The 20,175-nt window shown below is 38.2% G+C and overlaps 1 protein-coding gene across 1 annotated transcript in view; it reads left to right on the top strand.

The window, feature by feature from the left end:
* Nucleotides 1–593: 593 nt before the first annotated feature.
* The window catches only part of myo6b (myosin VIb), a 38,269-nt gene continuing 18,687 nt past the window's right edge, over nucleotides 594–20,175 (top strand). The window contains 19 exon segments of the mRNA XM_040042272.1: nucleotides 594–816; nucleotides 4,071–4,219; nucleotides 6,415–6,484; nucleotides 6,566–6,639; nucleotides 7,056–7,185; nucleotides 7,438–7,543; nucleotides 7,927–7,982; nucleotides 8,077–8,174; nucleotides 8,280–8,444; nucleotides 9,073–9,153; nucleotides 10,031–10,039; nucleotides 10,924–11,104; nucleotides 13,470–13,614; nucleotides 14,851–15,008; nucleotides 15,148–15,239; nucleotides 15,759–15,831; nucleotides 17,155–17,282; nucleotides 17,942–18,037; nucleotides 19,341–19,511. Of these exon segments, the coding sequence (XP_039898206.1) occupies nucleotides 4,103–4,219; nucleotides 6,415–6,484; nucleotides 6,566–6,639; nucleotides 7,056–7,185; nucleotides 7,438–7,543; nucleotides 7,927–7,982; nucleotides 8,077–8,174; nucleotides 8,280–8,444; nucleotides 9,073–9,153; nucleotides 10,031–10,039; nucleotides 10,924–11,104; nucleotides 13,470–13,614; nucleotides 14,851–15,008; nucleotides 15,148–15,239; nucleotides 15,759–15,831; nucleotides 17,155–17,282; nucleotides 17,942–18,037; nucleotides 19,341–19,511 (1,950 nt within the window). The 5' untranslated portion in view covers nucleotides 594–816; nucleotides 4,071–4,102.

The following is a 20,175-nucleotide window of genomic DNA, read 5'->3' as shown; positions in this document are numbered from 1 at the left end:
CTACTGTCCGTAATCAGATATGATCCAGTACTGGCGTATCAGATGTCCTAATTAGATTTACAAACCGAGTGGCAGCCTGTGTTTCAGTTGTGGATTGGATGTCTCCTTCAAAAATCCCCCCAAAAGTTTCAGATTACCTGCCACTCAAATATTCATGAAGCTCGAGGCAACATTTGCAGTCTTTTCTTCGCAGCCACGTGCTCTCTGCTAATCCTCTGTTATTTTTACAAGGATGACAGACCAAACAAATAGCCCATCAATTAGTGAAATAAAATACCTACATTCAGGCACTCAAACATTGCATATTTAAAATTCTCCAAACCCATGTGGTGATGTAACATGTTGAAACTTGTGATTGTTTATACGGAACTATTTTTTTAATGAGATTCACATGCATTAATACATTGATGGAAAACAATTCGAATATAAAAAGTATTAAGTGATATAACTGAAATTATTCACACTCACGATCGCCGACCTGAGCTGTTTTTGTTTAGATTTTTACAATATGAGTGGCTTTTTAATGTTTAGTTATCAGTATAAACCATAAGCCAAAAATAAAAACGTCACAGGATCTTACGAGGGACACTTTAACGCACCTTTCGCGGTGAGGGTGACGTCACCGGTGTTCACCGGAGCTCGAGCGTAGCCTGTCACCCAGACAGCCCGCTGCTACCTCATCCGTCCTGCTGCAGGAAGAAACACCGACAAAGCTGGAAAGCTGGACCAGTGCTGCACACATACAACCGAATGAGGAGCATAAAACGTCTTACTGTCACCGTGAACGTAAATTCAACTGCTTGAAGGATTTCACTTGTAAGTGTGTGGTTGTTTTTTTGTCTACCTGTTACGCTTTTTAAAAATTTTATTCCAAATAGCTAACGTTACAAGTATTTTGAAGTACTTTGTCTGATTTAAGAGCAATTTGGGAACTGAGTTTTCTGTGGGCTTCTGTTTAAACCTGTACTTTTGACTTACTTCCACTGGTGTACTGTTTGGTGTCTTGGTGCAGTAGTCGTGTCTTATTATAAGGTGCTTAGTTCCATAAGTTTCTTTGAAAAAGTTATTTGGGGTTAATCGTAATTATGAAAACCTCATTTTAAGGTTGTCTCGAGTAATCACAACAGCTGACAGTTTAGCCCACACCTCGTTTCTGCTTGATTGCTATCAGGAAATTCTGTCCTAGATATTTCTCCTCTACAGAATTTAGCCGTGATGCGTTTAAAGTTTCCTCACGGGATTAACAAACGTAAACCAGGATTCTTTATTCTTATGTATTTATTTATTTTATTTTACAATTTCTTTCTCTGACATGTCACTTTTCATTCAAATGTAGGCACACCACTTAAACTAAATGCTTTCTTGGCATGCACTTCTGAAAGTGTACCCTGTGTTGTGTGTGCATCTTTCATCCTGTTGCTCTGTAGCCATCGTCCAATGCTTTTTCCATGCCTCCCTTCCCTGAGAGAGAACCGGAAACAGGAGGCAGGAAACACGAGGGGTGTTTCACCGCGTACTGCTTTGACTCTCAAGCAGTGTTCATTTGTGTGGGAGTGTATATATATTTGTGTGTGTGTTTTCATATTTCCTCCTCTCCGTACTTTCTGGCTCTCTGTTTCACTGGATATGTGACACCCTTCTGATTTGCATTGTCTCAAACCTGCTCACTGACTTTTATTTGTGAGGTTTACATCTCACTTCAGGCGTCTCACCTCTCTGTCTGGATTAGGGTCAGATACTAAGAGGATTTGAGGCTGCAGAGTCAAAGTTACTCATGAGGGGCTGGTCTCAGTTTTGTTGTACGCAGCCAAGGATGCAGACAGTTTGGAGGGCTCTTCTAAAAGAGCCCAATATAACGCCCTTTATAATGAATGGAACTTGGCTTATAGAATGTTCTGGCAAAGTACGGTTAATTTTATTGTGGTTTTCCAGTATGCAAAGTCTTTCCGCTATAGCAAAATGCGTGTAGCCATTTAAGCTTTCCGTGTTCATGAACCATTCAAGTGACTGAATTTCATTTGTGAACAAACTGTAAATTAACTTGAAGGGAACTGTGGGATAGTTATGTGGTTATCAGTTATCTAACAAAAACAATCTTTAGGATTCCCTCTAGCCTTGATCTCACACTTGAAGGTTAGAGATAATAGACCGGGAATGTCATTGTGCGTTTTTCTTCTGCTTATGTTAGAATGTGATTTTCTATCTATCTATCAATTTATCTATTGAGATAGATATTTAAGATACAACGAGGACACTAAGATAGATCTATCTACCCATCCTAGTACCTGACCTGCTACCTGACTTTAATGGTGCAGAGTCTTTGCTGTTATGAATTCCGATGGTTACATTTAGGAGTTTGATGGAACATTTATCCTTTGATATATGAACTCTTTCCTTTGCTGGTCTGAGCGCCTGCTTTGGACAAAGACATCTACTGTTGAAAGTTTAGTATTCCTCTATAAATATAAATAGATAGGCCACATAACAATAAACTGAGATAACAGCATGTCTTTTTCTTCAATGCCTTTCATTATCTGTGGCAGCAGATTGTTTAAAAATGTAGAATATGCACTTTATTATACATAGCCAAACAGTGGATGTATGTGTATTTTAATGGCCTTAGCAGTTTAGCCATGTGTGTGTTTCCTCAACCAGTGTAGTTGTGTTTAGAAATCAACCTCATGCACTTCCCAGACATAGACGTACTGACCTGAAGGGAAATGCGTTTGGTAATAAAGGAGTAAAACTGTGATCTTTGGTCCTTCATTGCTATTGTCATTTAAGAAGTGGTAACTAAACCGACATAAAGAAATCACTTGTTTCAGTAGTTGTTATCTGGGACATAGAAGCAATGAAAGTGTCTGAAATGTTAACATTATCTCATGAAAAGGATTTAATAATATATGAAGTGTGCTCATTTTTCTTATTGTAAGTCTAAACAGAAAAGGAAAAAGAGATACCTAAGTTGGATCAGTCCTAATGCTGAGTGCATTCACCTGCTGAACTTTTAGTTGTCGTTGAAGCTTTATCAGCAGTTTCCGTAAGATGTCCTCTTTGACATTTGACCTCAATCCCTGAAGCTTATTGGATACTCAAGCATAACATCAGCACTTTTGCTTTGAGGAGCTCTTCAGTTGTAGGATTAACTCAGGTGAGTTAATCCTACAACTAAACAGAAACTTTACTTGACAGATTCAGACACATGTTATCCACTCAGTGATCATATGAATCTTTAAAGAATTACAAAATTACCTTACTCAGCCTCACTCATAAAGCTGTGCATTTGGTAAAACTAACAGTGTTTAAAATAACCAATAAATAGAAAAATTAAGTACTGTACTTTATACCTCACAAACCATTAACCAGTGGTTGTAGCGTACCATATTTAGCTTCTTAACTTGGTGTACCACTGAACCCTAGCAGCACACTTGCAAAGTGGATTGTTTCTCTTGTCAGATTTGTGGGGTCATTCGGGGGAGTGTTGTCTTCACTAAGATTGCAGCAGACAACTCCTTAGAAATCCTCTCTCAAAGGACCAGTTGGTGGAATAACCGAGTAATAAAGACTGTAGCAAGCACCATCAAATGGTCAGATCCCAGTCATGCAATGCAAATAGGTAGAGATCAGATATAGCAGATCAGTTTGATCATGAATTCTTGTATTTATTTATTTCTATTTAGGTGAGATTTCACCATAGTTGGTAGGCCTAGTTGCTGGCTACTTTAATATTGTCTTCAAGTGTGAAGTAATAGCAAAATGTTATAGTTCCCAAGGCTTTTTACAAGCTGCAGGGTGTAATGAAGACTTTGCAAATACAGAATAGATGGTAAACAAAAATGTGGTGGTGTTTCTGAGAAGCTGCCCTCACAGGCGATTAAAGTTCTGACGTCAAATTTACGATAGTGATATCAACTTCCGTTTTGCAGTTGTGGAGACTAGGTGTAATACATAGTAAGTGGCCATAAACCTAGAAGCAGACTCTGTTTGCTTAAAGTAAAATGCAAAACAGTGCTTTACATATTTATTTTAATTTACGTCTGTGTTCCTCTTTTTGTCTCTCCCTTTTGCAGAGTTGTGTGCCTGTGCTGACTGGAGGTAAATCATGGAGGATGGGAAGCCAGTGTGGGCGCCCCACCCCACTGACGGGTTCCAGCTGGGCACGATCACTGACATAGGAGCCGACACACTCACCATAGAACCGCTGAACCAAAAGGGCAAGGTGGGTTATCACACAAGTAAAGTAAAACACACGTGTACACACACACACGCGCACACAACATTACTTTTAATATAAAAAATAATTCCAAATGACTATTTTTATTAGGAATTTGAAAGTAGTGTGTTGAATAAAACGTTCAATAATTTTATTAAGCGTGATTTCAGGTAGAAAGGCGTTAGCACAACAATGTGTACAATGTGAGAAACATGAGAGACCACATGTACAGAGACATGAATAAATAAAGGGCAGCAGCAGGTGTGCTGATAGTGTTGCCAGGAGGGAGAGCTGCTCATTAGGAGGTAAAGGCCACCTGTTACACCTGAGCCATCATGTATCCCCAGCAAGCAGGCCTCTACTGCTTACAACAGACCTGTGCAGTAGCAGCTGCTTTTGCCTTTGTTTTCAGGTACTGGATAGCGAAGTCATGCTATAAAACATAGTTTGTAGTGACAAATGTCTGCCAAACCGCAGATATCGTGGCAAGGTAACAAGTTAGTCAACAAGCGCCCTCAAGATAATTTGCATATTTGCAAAAATAAAAGCGTTATTATGAACTATAATGTTAGCTCTGTTCTGTGTCCTATGCTCATGCCGTGACAGTCTGACTGTCATCATACATAACCCCAAGACCCAAAATTAGCTAAATTCAACCATCATTCCTTTATAACTTTACTATGAAATGTAGTGATCATCAATGTTAGAGTTCATGTAATATCAGCTATTATGCATGGTGGTTGTACAGGGAAAACATTATATGCATTGGTGTGCATCTACGGCATATAAGAATCTACATTGAGAATTTATTTGTATTTTTATTTTCTTGAGATAAAACATGTTAATTTCACATGCTAAAGATACAAAAAATGTTTAAAATGGTAAATGGCATCCACCCATTCACACGCTGGTGATGGCAAGCTACATTGTAGCCACAGCCACCCTGGGGCGCACTGACAGAGGCGAGGCTGCCGGACACTGGCGCCACCGGGCCCTCTGACCACCACCAGTAGGCAACGGGTGAAGTGTCTTGCCCAAGGACGCAACGACCGAGACTGTCCAAGCCGGGGCTCGAACCGGCAACCTTCCGATTACAAGGCCCCGATTGCATTAGAAGTGTCCTGAGGCTCTGGATATTGCAGTTGCATCAGATTATGTCCATGTCCTGCACTGATTATATTGCCATTGGAGGCAATAACATTAGCTAAAAAATATTGTTGACTAGATGGTCAAAACTTTGTATGATAATAATCAGTTTATGCCTTCTTACAAAGCTTAAACTCTCATTCACTGAACAAATGAAAGGGCAGTTGAGTGTGTTTTTTTTCAGTGCTCTGTTGAACTCATTAGTGCCTCAGCTTTCTGCAAGACTCTCGGTCTGGCTGCCTGCTTTCCTCTGTCAGTTTACTGGTTGGACATTTTTCGCATGATTGTTATTGTGGACGACCAGTTTGTGCCAAGACCTGTTAGCGGGCACACAAAGCATATTCTCGTTACGCTTCCAGTCAGTTTTTGGCAAGAAACCATGCGTCAAAGCACAAGATGGATCAGTCTCACACAGATAAGCAGTTGTTTATAGTCAGTGTGTAGCAAACATTAAATATATATAAAAGAAACAGATACTTTTAATATATACTGTATATAGCAACTCACTGTTGATGTCAGTGTCGTTCTTGCATCACTGAATGATGGTGCCAAGTTGTCTGGTTACTGCAAGATCAGCAAATAACCTTACCACCATCCCTACCAGCTGTAACCCACCCACTTACTCAGTCAGGTGTTCAGATCCTGTTCTCTCCCACCAAATTATTCATTATCCTGCCATGTCTCTCCTTGTTTCTCTCACAGCCGACTTGTTCCATTGAGTTTATTTCCATGAACTCAGACTCATAAACAATAGAGTGAGAATATCAGTAACTAATTTAGCCTGGGAACATGTCACACTGAACATCGTTACTGTGATCTTTAAGCATGGTAAACTTTCATGTTTATTCACTCTTGCTTAACTGTTTATGATGCTTGAGAACTCTAATAAACATTTGTTTTGTGTCATAAGCTCTGTAAACTGCAAGGAGTAAGCAACAATTAATCTAGTGTATAATGTTGGTCGGAAAAAGCAAAGACAGCGCCACATGTGGCACACCTGTCTATCCTGGAAATGATATTATGTAAATGTAAAAGTGAAACTGTTCACGTTTTAGACTTTTCTCGCTCCGATGAACCAAGTCTTCCCTGCTGAGGATGATGTCAACAAGCATGTAGATGACAACTGTGAGTCTTCACACAAACAATATTTGTTCAACATATTGTTAACAATAAAATGTTAATTATGTGTAACCCGTCTGTTTGCAGGTTCCTTAATGTACTTGAATGAAGCCACTCTCCTCAACAATGTTAGAGTGCGGTACAGTAAAGACCACATCTATGTATGTTGTTATTACCATCCACACTAAGCTGCCTTAGCACAAGTAATAATACGTCTGTCCTTTATGCGGCATATGCTTCATCATGAGGCGATAGAGTAACAGGGTTGAGTGTAAAAAAACAAAGGATCAATTTTCTTGTTTCCCAGTGGGGAAAAGTACCAGCTTGTAAAGAGTGAAGGGAAGCTAGTAGTCATGGTCAGACTGGCAATCCCAGTTCTGACTTCAGTCACTCACTTAGATAATAAGGGACAGCTGGTAGATGAGAAAATTAGAATGGATTATCTCAGCAGCCTTCAGTGGGGTGTTTTTCACTTCTTCTTCCTTTAATTGATTATTAAAACATATTTATTTGTAATATCTAGCAATTCACTCAAATGCAGAGACCCTAATCATGCTTTTATTTATTTCTTCCACAGACGTATGTGGCAAATATCTTGATAGCTGTTAATCCATACTTTGACATTCCAAAACTCTACAGCCCAGATGCCATCAAGTCATACCAAGGGAAGTCACTGGGCACCCTGCCACCTCATGTCTATGCTATAGGTGAGAGCTCACACATGCTCAGTGTTAAAAAGGGGGGTTCAATATATAAGTAACTGAAATGCACATGTATAATGTATTATAATCATGAAGTGTATTCAAACTTGCCGTCTTTTGGAAGTAACACTTTTGTTACATGATTCTTTTAAGCTTAAAAGCTGCACTTTAAAAGATTGTCCGTCATCATGCCCTGATTTTGCCATTACATTACTACTTATTTTATTTTTGTGTGTTTGGTGTTATGTTTTATTTTAGCGGACAAAGCCTACAGGGACATGAAGGTTTTGAAGATGAGCCAGTCCATCATAGTTTCAGGTGAATCTGGTGCAGGAAAGACTGAAAACACCAAATTTGTTCTCAGGTAAGAGTCCGTATGAATTATTTTACATTCTAGCCCCAGTTTTTCCTTCACATTTGATCTTTTCCTTTCTAATTCATGCGAATATGAAGAATGACTTTAGTTCAAACCTGTTCACACTCCCAATTGCTCCTGTATTGAATTCAAAGAGAGCCATTGGTAATATCTTCGAAATAAAAAACCATGCAGATAATGTTAAAAAGCCTATTGTATTAATAAATTATAATTTCACTATTTAACATAGAACTATCTAAAGTTTAATTAACTATCAAGTTCCCATTTAATGTTGATGGATTCTAGAACGTTTTACCAGCAGTTTTAAAGGGAGAGCTGCTGCTTTAAATCTTAATCTGACTTTTATTTTTAATGGATTTTAAACTTTTCAGATATCTGACCACATCATATGGAAGCGGTCAAGACATTGATGAGAGAATTGTTGAAGGTACTATATTAAAAGAATTCAACACTTATTCGTAATGTATTAAAGTTTTAATAGAGAAGGTGATCTTGAGTGTATTTTTTTTTGCAAATGTCAGCAAATCCCCTTCTTGAGGCCTTTGGAAATGCAAAAACAGTCCGAAACAATAACAGCAGTCGCTTTGGGAAGTTTGTAGAAATCCACTTCAACAGCAAGGTAAGCAATGTAAACGGATTAAGCTCTAGTTTGTTCTGTTTGTTTGTGTTTCATCAGTTTTAAAATTTGCACCGAAGACTTGATTTTTTTCCCTTGTGCTACCAGAATGCAGTTGTGGGTGGATTCGTCTCACATTACTTGTTGGAGAAGTCAAGGATTTGCATGCAAAGTAATGAAGAGAGGAACTACCACATCTTCTACAGACTTTGTGCGGGAGCATCTGAAGACCTAAAGAAGAAATTACACCTTGACTCTCCAGACAGTTTCAGGGTCAGTGGGTGCAGAGGTTTTTATTAATTTGCCAACTGCCAACTGAAAGAAGTTTTTTTTTATTATTATTAATTAGCTATATTGACACTACAAACATCTTTTTGGTATTTTTCTATTGGTTAGCATTTCTGTGGAGGCCCACTAGATGTCACATGAGGTTATTTTTAGCGATGTAATTGTCTTAAATCCAAGACATCCTCCCAAGTGTGATCAAAAGCCCTTCAGTAACATAATAGTTCACAATTGAATTTTGGCTCTTTAGGATGCAATTATCAGCTCAGTAGGGGAGAGAGAGAGTATTAAAGTGTTTACCATGGCTTTTACTTTCCTCTAAATACTCTACAAAACAATGGTTAACAGAACAGCAAGCATTTCAAGCTGTTCCCTCAGATGTTTATCATCGTATCAAGTCCCTGAGGCGACACCCACATCAACAGAGGCAATTACTTCATGCAATCCACTACTAGTCAGCTGTGGAGCAATATTTGGAGACAGCAGAGTAGATTTTTTCAGTGATGAAAATCAATATAAACATCCTCAGTAGATTTGCCACCATGAATAAATTGAATTTATTAAAATACTAAACATATTAAAATGTTTCTAAGTGTTTTTTTTTTCTCTGTTGCAGTACCTGAACCGAGGATGCACCAGATATTTTGCCAGTAAGGACTCCGACAAACAAATCATGCAGAATCGTAAGAGTCCTGAGGTAATGTCGTGTCCTGACTTAATCCTTCTGGCCCAAAATATGAAATAATAATTAAACGTTGGGTATTAATCTGAATTCTGTTTTAACACTTAAATTACATTTTGTAAGAAGAAACAAAGAACACTTTAGAGTTCTTTCTTATGCAGAATGAAAAATAGATATTTTTACGTTCCCAACAGTGAGGAAAGTTCAAAACAAATCCCAGATTGTAGCTAAGAAAGTATATTGCCAAACTGAGTTGATATGCAGGAACTGGTTGATACCAATATTTTATGCCAAGATATGTGAATTTAGCAAATTATAAATAACACAAAAAAATAATGCATTGTTCAGAAGACGTCTAATTAATATGGAACGATTAGAAGTTGGTCCCTTAGGGACTAATTATTATGTTCATTTTACTTCTTGTTTTTTTTTATAAATATCTTCTACGAAAATTTCATTCAAAATGAAAGAGTCGTGAAGAAAAGCTTAATGAGAACATGTATGCTTTGGTTTTAAATGATAGTTACTTGATGTTAGCAAACTGTGTTCTTGCAACAGCCTACTAGTAACAAATTATTTAAATTTATGATTTAAAATAGGTTCTTTGCACCTTATATGTAGTCGCAACATTAGTTCATCCCTTGGGTTTGAACTAACGTTGAATGATTTTAATGCTTGAATGATTCATAAGTCAAACTAGCACTAAATGTCATAGGTGTGTTTGTTTATATGCTTGCAGATGTTTTTTTCTCACTAAATTTTTACTTATTTAATGATGAAAGGCAAGTGAGCTCTGTGGATGTAAGGAAAAGTGTGCATCACTAGTAAATGTGTGCTGCTAATTAAATAATTGTGTATTTGTTTGTTCCCACCACATTTTTGTTATATATAGGACAATAAGGTGATGTTTCTTTCTGTGTGTTACTTTCTGTGCTTCCTGCTCTTTTTCCTATGAGTTTCCTAAACTGAAGACTGACACTCTCTGGTTTTACATGCTGCTGTTTGTAGTTCAAACAGGAAACATGAGCGCTTGCTTCCTCTTCTTTGCGTGTGCATGCCTGGTTTGGATTTGCTTTGGTGCAGATGGTGTTTAAATAGAAATATAAAAAGAATCAACTTCTGCCAGTTATACAGTGCAGTGGAGCATAATTAGAGTATTTGTTTTTCCCAAAGAAGTACAATTAAGATTTAATTTTGAATGTTCTCATTTTTTTTGAAAATTAACCTTAATAAAACATGAAAAATTAAAGGATTCAGTTCCCATCACTCAACCTGTGCTTCTTATATTAAAGTATAATCAGGACTCAATATTTAGGCATAACTCTACACGCCTTGTTATAGTAACTATTACTATATAATTAATCTCCAATTTAGTTTCCTGATGATTTCTAATAGGTTCTATTTCACTGATTAGATTATTTCACTGTATTCCTGGCCTTTCTGCTTTATTCAGCTGTTACGACAGCTGAGCAGCCCTAGTTTTAAGGATTTCCTGCTTGCTGTGTGCTGCTGGTGAAGGTTCTTTTAACCTGCTGTTGTAAAATGTTTTCGTTTGTTCAGTTTTACCTCATACGTGTGGCTTTTCTATTTAGTGGGAGCTGTTGGGTCCAGTTCAGTTCTAAATCAGATTTACTCATTATACAACATCAAGTTAATGAAATTTTCTAGAACATAGATACCATTTACAAATGATTATATCATGATGCTTGAGTAAATCTTGATTTGAGCTGACTTTTTAAACACTTCCTGTCACTTTGTGGTTTCTAACTTTCGTGTCTTTTGCAGCACGTAAAGACGGGCGCAATAAAGGACCCTCTTCTGGATGACCACGGTGACTTTAACAGGATGTGTGAGGCCATGAAAAAGATTGGTCTGAACGACACAGAGAAGCTGGACCTGTTCAGGGTTGTCGCCGGTGTCCTGCATCTGGGCAACATTGATTTTGAGGAAACAGGCAGCTCTTCGGGTTAGATAAACATTATCTGTGCAATACCTTGCAAAACATTTAGAATAATATGAAGTCATTTTCAAGAACTTTGACTTTCTGTGTGGGGTAGGGATTTTTTTTTGCTGTAGCTTTTTTTTTTTTTTTTTTTAATGCTTATCTTCTCAGAAGCAGTTAGTCATTTCTGAGACCAGCATCGTCCATTTTTACCTTGCTTTTCTGTTTTCTCTACTTCACAGGATTTTTTTACATTTCAAAATATGCCATTAAACTCAATAAGCTGCCCATAGTAATGAGCAAAACAAATCAATATCTATTTACTTTTTTATAGAATCTTAGCACATGGAATCCAATATGGAGTTTTAAGAAAAGTGTCACCACAGATAAATCTGGAGTTGTGATGAAAAAGAGCATCTGTTACCCGAGTAAACATGAGCTCTTGTTCCATTTATTTTTCTTCCTCGTTCTTTCTCATTCTGTGTCTATAATCAAAATCTCTGTGAGTGTACTTTCAAACTCCTCTGGGTGCCCAGTTTCTCTCTCACTTCAGTACAGTTCTCGCTCACACAAACACCTTGTTAGAACACGTATTCATGCTCGGTGCTGCTATAAATCAAATTCCCCAAAAAGTTAGGACACTGTAAAATATAAATGAGAACAGAATGCAGTGATTTGCTAATTTATTGCTATTTACTGTATCATGAAAACATGAATTTGATAGACGGCGGGCGACCGTGGCTCAGGGGGTTGGGAAGCGTATCTGTAACCGGAAGGTCGCCGGTTCGATCCCCGGGCTCTCTGTCCTGGTTGTTGTGTCCTTGGGCAAGACACTTTACCCTACCGCCTACTGGTGTTGGCCAGAGGGGCCGATGGCGCGATATGGCAGCCTCGCTTCTGTCAGTCTGCCCCAGGGCAGCTGTGGCTACAACCGTAGCTTGCCTCCGCCAGTGTGTGAATGTGAGAGTGAATGAATAGTGGCATTGTAAAGTGCTTTGGGTGCCTTGAAAAGCGCTATATAAATCCAATCCATTATTATTATTATAGAAGCAACAAATATCAGAAAAGTTGGTATAGCTCCATGTTTACCACTGTGTAGCATCCCCTCTTCTTTTAACAACAGTCTGTAAATGTCTGAAAACGGAGGAACAATGTTGTTGAGATAGGAGTGATGTTGGTTGTCTGATATTGGGTACTAGCTGTTTAACAGTCCTGAGTTTTCACTGTCATTTCTTCCATTTAATGATGCATCAAATGTTTTTAGTTGGTGAAAGGTCTGGACTACAGGTGGGTCAGTTCAGCATCCAGACTCTTCTACTATGAAGCCTTGCTGATGTAATAGAATTGTTATGTGGTTTTGCATTGTCTTGCTGAAATATGCATTGATGGTATCTTTCCAGGTTTGCAGACTGCTAATTCCATCAAAGATGCAGGCTTTAAAACTTGATAACAAGCTGGATAATCCTCGTCCTCTTGAAGATGCGGAGTCTGTATTTTCCAAAAAGAATTTCACATTTCAATTCGTCTGAGCACAGAACAGTTTTCCACTTTGCTTCAGTTCATTGTACATGAGTTTTGACGCAGCGAAAATGGCAGCGTCTCTGGATCGTGTTCAAATATGGCTTCTTCTTTGCATGATAGAGCTTTAACCTGCAGTTTCAGTGAACTGTATTTACAGACAGTTAATTATGGTGTTCCTGAGCCTGTGATTTCCACAACAGAATCCTGTTTTTTTTAATACAGTGCTGCAAGAAGGCTCAAAGATCATAGGCTTCCAATGTTGACTTTCAGCCTTGTCTCTTACACACAGAGCTTTCTCCAGATTCTCTGAATCTTTTCATGATACAGATAATGAGATATTTAAAGTCTTTGAAATTTTATGTGTGGGAAAAGTATTCCAAAAATGTGCCATAATTTGTAGGCAGTTTTTTCATGTATTGATGAACCTCTAACTTTTTTTCCCTTTTAGAAAGCTGTCTTTTTAAACCCTTTTGTTATCTTGTCCCAACTTTTTTGAGATGTTTTGCTGGCATCGATATCAAAATGAGCAAATATTTTTCTTAAAATACTAGATTTTCTCAATTCAAACATTTGTTATGTTCCGTTGTCAGTAAAATAAGGTCTTGTGAGATTTGCTTGTAAGATGCATTTTGTTTTTACTTACACTTTGAACAGCATCACAATTTTTTAAAATTAGATTTTACTTACACCTTTCTTATAGTATGACTTGGTTGAGTTTGGTTGCCAAAAGAAAACTCAGAAAAATGAGTCTTACTATTCCAGTTAGCAGATTATAACGACGTAGAGAAGAAGAGTCTTGCACATACAGAACGACAATTTGCTATAAAAAGTCCTTTTTAATGCTTATGTGTGTTGCTATTTGTCTTAGGTGGCTGTGTCCTGAAGAATCAGTCCAACGACTCTCTTCAGTACTGTGCTGATTTGTTGGGCCTGGATCAGGATGACCTACGCGTCAGCCTCACAACAAGGGTGATGCTCACTACAGCAGGGGGCGCCAAAGGAACAGTTATCAAGTAAGAGGAACGGCACAGTTTTGATCGTCTTTTTTTGAGTGGTTTTGTTTAGAGACAAAGTTCATTTTATTAGGAAGCCACAGTCGTTTCAAACAGTCTGAAGTCACTGAACTGACTGAAGAAATATACTGCAGATAAAATATCTGTAGTCAGGGAAAAATTCGAATAAGACCCGGGCAGTGGTAAGATGGGCTTTGCTCTACTTATCCTGACAGTGAACAAAATCTAATTAATATAACTAAGTCAGTTGCAGCCTTGTCTATTTGAGTACACCAGTCGCACAAATATATATTAATACTTTTTGTATAGTAGTATTTTAACTAGTCAAGCTTTGTTATTGTGATTTTTTTTTTTTTTTTTGTCGGGTTAAATAGAGCATGTTCAGACTAGAATATGGCATTGGCAGTGCTCTTGTGTCATTTTTGTGATGATGTGGTGTTGGAGTGATGGGGCCAGGTTTGCTAAATTAATATTTCAGGAGGGCCAGATGCTGGCCTGGCCTGGAAGTATTTTCTCCACATAAATAATGCAGCCTGTATCTGAGGAGGCAGGGAGGGGAGCATGGCTGCAGTACAGTACAAGCCCGGGTGTCAAGGGAGCAGGTGGAGATAAGAGGGGGGGGTTGGTTTTGTCATTAAGCCTCAGACAAATCCACCCTGGCCCTGTAAGGCTGAGGATAACAGAGGGGGCGTTGAATGCATTGGGGTGTGCATGAAACACTGCAACAGATAAAAACGCCTGTCACTGAGATAAACTGTAAAGATCTCATGTGTTTTCCCTGCAGTCTATTACTGCTGTTACTGTTTGTAACGGATAAGGGCTTTTTGGATTGGGTTGGGTGTGTTGAATATCAAAAGAAAATAGAGGTAAAGATATGGCAAGAGCGAAACCTTTTTATTTGAAATTCATCTGCTTTCCAGCTGGGACTGCAGAGTTGAACTCTTAGCCACTGTGGAGCTGCACTTTGTCATCAGTCCCCTCTTTAAATATTTAAAAATAAAGTTTAAGTTCAAGGTTCAGATTTTAATTTGAATATCTTGTCTTTGGCACAGAATTCCACATTTTTAAGAATAACCTGGAACAAAAGGTGGAAAGATACTGGGCAGCAAAAAGTGTCACATCGACGCAACAAAACTTTTGGTTTAATTATAAAAAGTAAAAGAGGGAGGTTTAATAAGACACAGGCATGTCCCAGTTTTGGACTGTGTCAATGCCCCACTTTGTGTTTCTCTCCAGGGTGCCTCTAAAGGTGGAGCAAGCAAACAATGCCCGCGATGCCCTGGCCAAGGCTGTGTACAGCCGCCTCTTCGATCACGTGGTCAAACGAGTGAACCAGTGCTTCCCCTTCGAGACCTCCTCCAACTTTATTGGAGTGTTGGACATTGCTGGGTTTGGTAATAATATACAGAAAAAGATCTAAATTTACTGTATGATTTCTTTTTTCTACTGGCTTTAACATTTCATCCACTAACATAAAAACATTTCATTTTCTTAAATAATTGAAATGTGTGTTTTCTGTTTATTTCTTCTTAGAGTATTTTGAGCATAACAGCTTTGAGCAGTTCTGTATCAATTACTGCAATGAGAAACTGCAACAGTTCTTCAACGAACGTATTCTCAAGGAGGTGGGTGAGCCCTGGGTGAATTGAGTTGATTTTGGGGCAGTTTACTTCTTTATCCTGGGAAACCTGCCACATCATGTCACTGATAAGCCAAACTTACTGACTCTTTCATGAGGCAGGTGGAAGTTGTTGGCATGCTAAGCTTTTCTTTTGTTTCTTTCTCTGTTTTCTCACTTTTATCTTCACCCCCATCTCTCTCATATTCATTAGAATACTAATTTCTCAAGGGACACGATAACGCATGTTTCTCTCCTGTGATCTCTTAACGTTATTCTCTTCCAAGGTCTCCAATTAGTGTGCCACAATTCTGGCTTTAGCCTCTTTCTCGTTATCTGAATCACATATTGTTGGTTTGATGTTTCTATTTGTTTTTTGGTTTTTGGTTCTTTTTTGGAGATGGATATTGTTATGGATATTGGATATTGTAAGGCCACTCAGAATAATCTGAATGAACTTTTACAAACTTTTAGAGTAAGTCTTGTTTTCAGTGTTGATTTTTGATATTTGATCATGTTTTTACAGGAGCAAGAGCTCTATCAAAAGGAAGGGCTGGGTGTGAATGAGGTGCATTATGTTGACAACCAGGACTGCATAGGTGAGTCTGTGCCAGCTTCTTTGCTTTGACCACATCTCCTCCTGAAGCTGATAAAATGGCTGATTTCAGCTTTTTCCAAATGACCAAACGGGAACTTTGTCCTGTGATGAAGCATTTGTAAAAGCACCACCCAAAATGTGCTAATATCTTTTGGAAGAATGGTGTTTAATCCCTCCAGAGACTTTATGTTGCTTTGCTTTTTTTCTTTAATTTGTTACCTGGTATCTGTGCGTACCTTGGATGGTTCTTGTAAGTAAAAACAGGTCGATAGACTGACACTCTGGGGCATCATAACCATGAAGTGTCGCCTTTGAGAGCTTGCACTGCAAAATAGCAAATGTACAGAGATTGTTGTGACTCTCTGTAGAGCTCACACACCACAAATGTACTGAGGTTAGTTCAAGTGTAACATCAGCTCACCCACATGACATTAATTTGGGCCATTCCTCTAGGCTTCGCGTCACAGCAGTGAAAATACACCTGTCAGGGGGACAAAAATACCGACTTCTCATTATCCTCGGAGCTGGCACATCCCTGTGTCTGAAGGGAGCAAGCGCGATGAGTATTTGTGGGTTTCACGGCCCTATTGTGCTATGAGAATACAGCGAAATGATACCCCCCCACCACCACCACCTTGTTGTCGTTGCCTATGTCCTCGAATGAATCCTCGAATTAATGGGATGAAGTAGTCAGTGTATCAAGGTGAAGCAGTTTGATTTGTATTTCAAAGGCTGTGATTATTCAGGTGTGAGGTTAACTGACAGCCATGAATAACATTTATGACTTGCAAATGACCGTTTGGGTTGGCCATTAATTCACTCATCAATCTTCAGGATTTATGCACAGGTGCTTGTTCATGCAAATTTTTTTTTTTTCGGAGGTCCTTGGCCATTAGATTATTTTCCAAGCGCAGGATGTCAGATGAATAATTCAGTTATTTGGCTAAATGAGCATCCTGACGAACATTTTGTGCTCTGAATATTCATATTCCAGATATGATAAGCAGTGGAAATTTCCAATAAATCTATATCGAGGAACAGAATGTTTTGTGATTTCTTTCCAACTTGTTTCATTATTGCTTTTGTGATTTCCACATTATTCTACGTGAATGCTCTTTGTTGTTTCTAAAAACGTTTTTAAATATTTTAAATTTTAAGGATGAATGGATATCACTTGCTTTGAGATGTTAACATAAATAATTTTTCAGATTTAGTCAGCTAATATTTAGGACAATAGGAATGAAAGGATTGTTATTCACAAAAATTCTGTCTGGACTTAATGTCACAATGCTGTGGCTGATGGACAAATATTTGACGTTTCCAGATCTAGTGGAAGCAAAGCTGACGGGAATCCTGGACATTTTGGATGAAGAGAACCGTCTCCCACAAGCCAGTGACCAACACTTTGCACAGGCTGTTCACAGCAAGCATAAAGACCACTTCAGACTCACGGTCAGACTTCATCCTTATCCTTTCTCTCTTTGTTATTCACTTTTCCCCTCTTTTTTTGCTTTTTCTCCTTTGTTCTCCTATTATTCATTCTTTGTTAGACTAAAGACAGGACTGTCATTGTAATCATTTTTACTCTTCCTGTTTCTTACAACACTTATGTGAATGACGCACAATCTTACTCCCTCCATCTGTCGCTGCCTTTGCTGCTATTGTTTGTCACTTCGCCTGTATTTCTGCATGCATGAAATCTTTTTAAATATGTTGCCTTGACACTAGTTCGGGCTTAAGATAAGAGGAGGCTGCTTGCAGCCACACTACATTAGGGATAGTTGCTACTCAGATATATAGATATAGATATTAATAGAGAGAAGAATTTAATCCAAGAGCTAAACTCTGCTATGCAGTGTACATAGGCTCTTAATGATGTTCATTTACTAGCCTAATGCCCTGTAAACCCTGTAAAAAACTTGACTTGCAAAGACATTTCACATTTAAAGTGAAATCATCTGATCCAGGTTACACCTGTTAAATAGCTAATGATGAAGATAAAGAAGCCCTGAGCACTCAGTCGTCATGTGGACAAACAAAAGTCTGCTGTAGACACGATGATGGATGGGTTTAATATGAAATCAATATATGTTTTTTCGTCTCTGTCTTAGGTTCCCAGAAAGTCAAAGCTGACCATTCACAGGACTCTCCGGGACGATGAAGGCTTTATCATCAGACACTTTGCTGGAGCAGTCTGCTATGAAACAGTAATCCTTAACACTCATTATCACGTATGGCTATTGGGACTGAGTTGTACTGACAAGATCCAATATGAAAATATGTTTCACCTCTATTTTTACACAAAGTTCATAAGTATTTTTTGGTATTTTGCCCCCAGTACACCACCACAGTGGAAAGCACTTCTATGGCCAGAGGAGCCCTGTTCCCTTGTTATTCCACGGCAAAATGTGAAGATAAAAGTTCTGGAGACAATTCCAAGTATTGACCTTTTGTTCCGTTAGCTGCTCGGTGGAACTAAGGTCTAGAATCAAGACACATCTATTCATGAATGTCATGAATGGAAAGACAGGGGCTTAGAACAAGGAGCAAACCACTAGTTACAACCAGGAACAGGAAAGCTAGATTAGACTTTCCCATGAAAACACCTAAAAAGCCTGCACAGTTTTATAAAAACTCTCTGGACAGATGAGACCAAGATGAACTTGTAATAATGGTAAAAGAAACATATGGATAAGCAATGAAGGGGTTAATGATATGAAGCATAGCACATTATTTTTCATACTTGTTGGAGCCAATGTTATGGCATGGGCATTAAACCCTGTCAGTGGAACCAGGTTACTACTGTTTATCAATGATGTGACTGTTGATAGAAGGATCTCTCTGCTCAGATTCAGCCAAATGCTATAAAACAGATCAGACAGAGCTTCACAATCCAAATGGATAATGATCCAAATCATTCTAAAAAGCAACCTGATAGTTTCTCAAGGTAAAGAAATTGGATATTCTTCAGTAACCAAGTCAGTCGCTTGACCCCAAACCAACATGCACAAACAAGAAGCAGCTGAAGGAGGCTGCAGTAAAGAGCAACGTCCTGTCTGAACAACTGAAGGGAGGAAACACAGTATTTGCTGATGTTCATGGGTTCTATACCTAAAGGATTTAAAACATTCATTATATTAATATACTATTTGGGCCTTTGAATAAAAATGACCTCAACAGTTTATTCAATGCTTTTGTTACACCCCTTAAATAAAGCTGAATGTCTGCTCTTTCATCACACCCTTACTGTTTGATTTAAGCACGCGGCTTGTTATTTTTATTTATTTTTGTTATTGAGTTATTGTTTTTCACAATTATAGATTTTTTAATGCATATGATAGATAGTTAAAAACATTATTATCACAGTGAATTAAAAACACACGTGTTGTCCTGGTACAACATGTTCCATACGTTTTACTGACTGACACATCCTGCATTGGGTTTGACTTCTATTAATATGTATAAAGGTCTTTCATGATTGTACATGTATGGATTTGTCTGTGTGCACAGATTCGGTTTGTGGAGAAGAATAATGATGCCCTCCACATGTCCTTGGAAAGCTTAGTTTGTGAATCAAAAGACAAATTTGTTCGAGAGCTGTTTGAGAACTCCAACACCGCCAAGGACTCCAAACAGAAGGCGGGGAAGCTCAGCTTCATCAGCGTTGGGAATAAGTTCAAGGTCAGAGTGACGGTTAAAGGTAGTTTCTTGACTGTTAGAAAAAGTCCTTGAACATAAACATATCATAACTACACGTGAACAAAACCCCTTAACTTTACCAAAAAATTTAAATATTGCACTTTTTCATACCAAACACTAAGACGCTATAATATTTCATATTATTGTATCACATGTCGTCCAAATTAAAGATGAAATGCTTTAATTTTGACTTTTGTGCATCCTGGAATTTTTCCACTGTTTCATTATGTAGGTTTACATTTTGAATTTTATTTTCTTGATTTAAGAAATTTGTTGTTTTGGACTTTAAAAGTAAAAACACAATTATCACTATCCTTATTAGGTTTCAGATTTGTGATTTAAAAAAAGTAAACCAACTCTAACATCCAGACCTTTCCTGTGACTTTTCTCCTTTCCACTCTTCTTCTCATCCCTGTTTCCCTTCCTTTATTCAAGGTCCCCCTCTTAGATATCCTCCAGTCTTCCAATTCTTTCCTCTGAGAAATCCTTCCTTGGTGGATAAAGCTGGATAAAGTCAGCTTGAGGTATACTAGAGAGGAGTTAGAAAGCAGGGCTAGTGGAAAGAAATAAAAGAGAGAAGAGATGAGACACTCGGGGTTTCACACAAAAGCGAAAGTACACAACTTTCAAGTGCATTTCTTACGTA

Source organism: Simochromis diagramma, unplaced genomic scaffold (assembly GCF_900408965.1).
Source record: "Simochromis diagramma unplaced genomic scaffold, fSimDia1.1 OVJJ01000304.1, whole genome shotgun sequence".
Taxonomy (NCBI): Eukaryota; Metazoa; Chordata; class Actinopteri; order Cichliformes; family Cichlidae; genus Simochromis; species Simochromis diagramma.
Note: the sequence above shows the minus strand (reverse complement) of the source record. Positions and strands in the feature narration are given on the sequence as shown.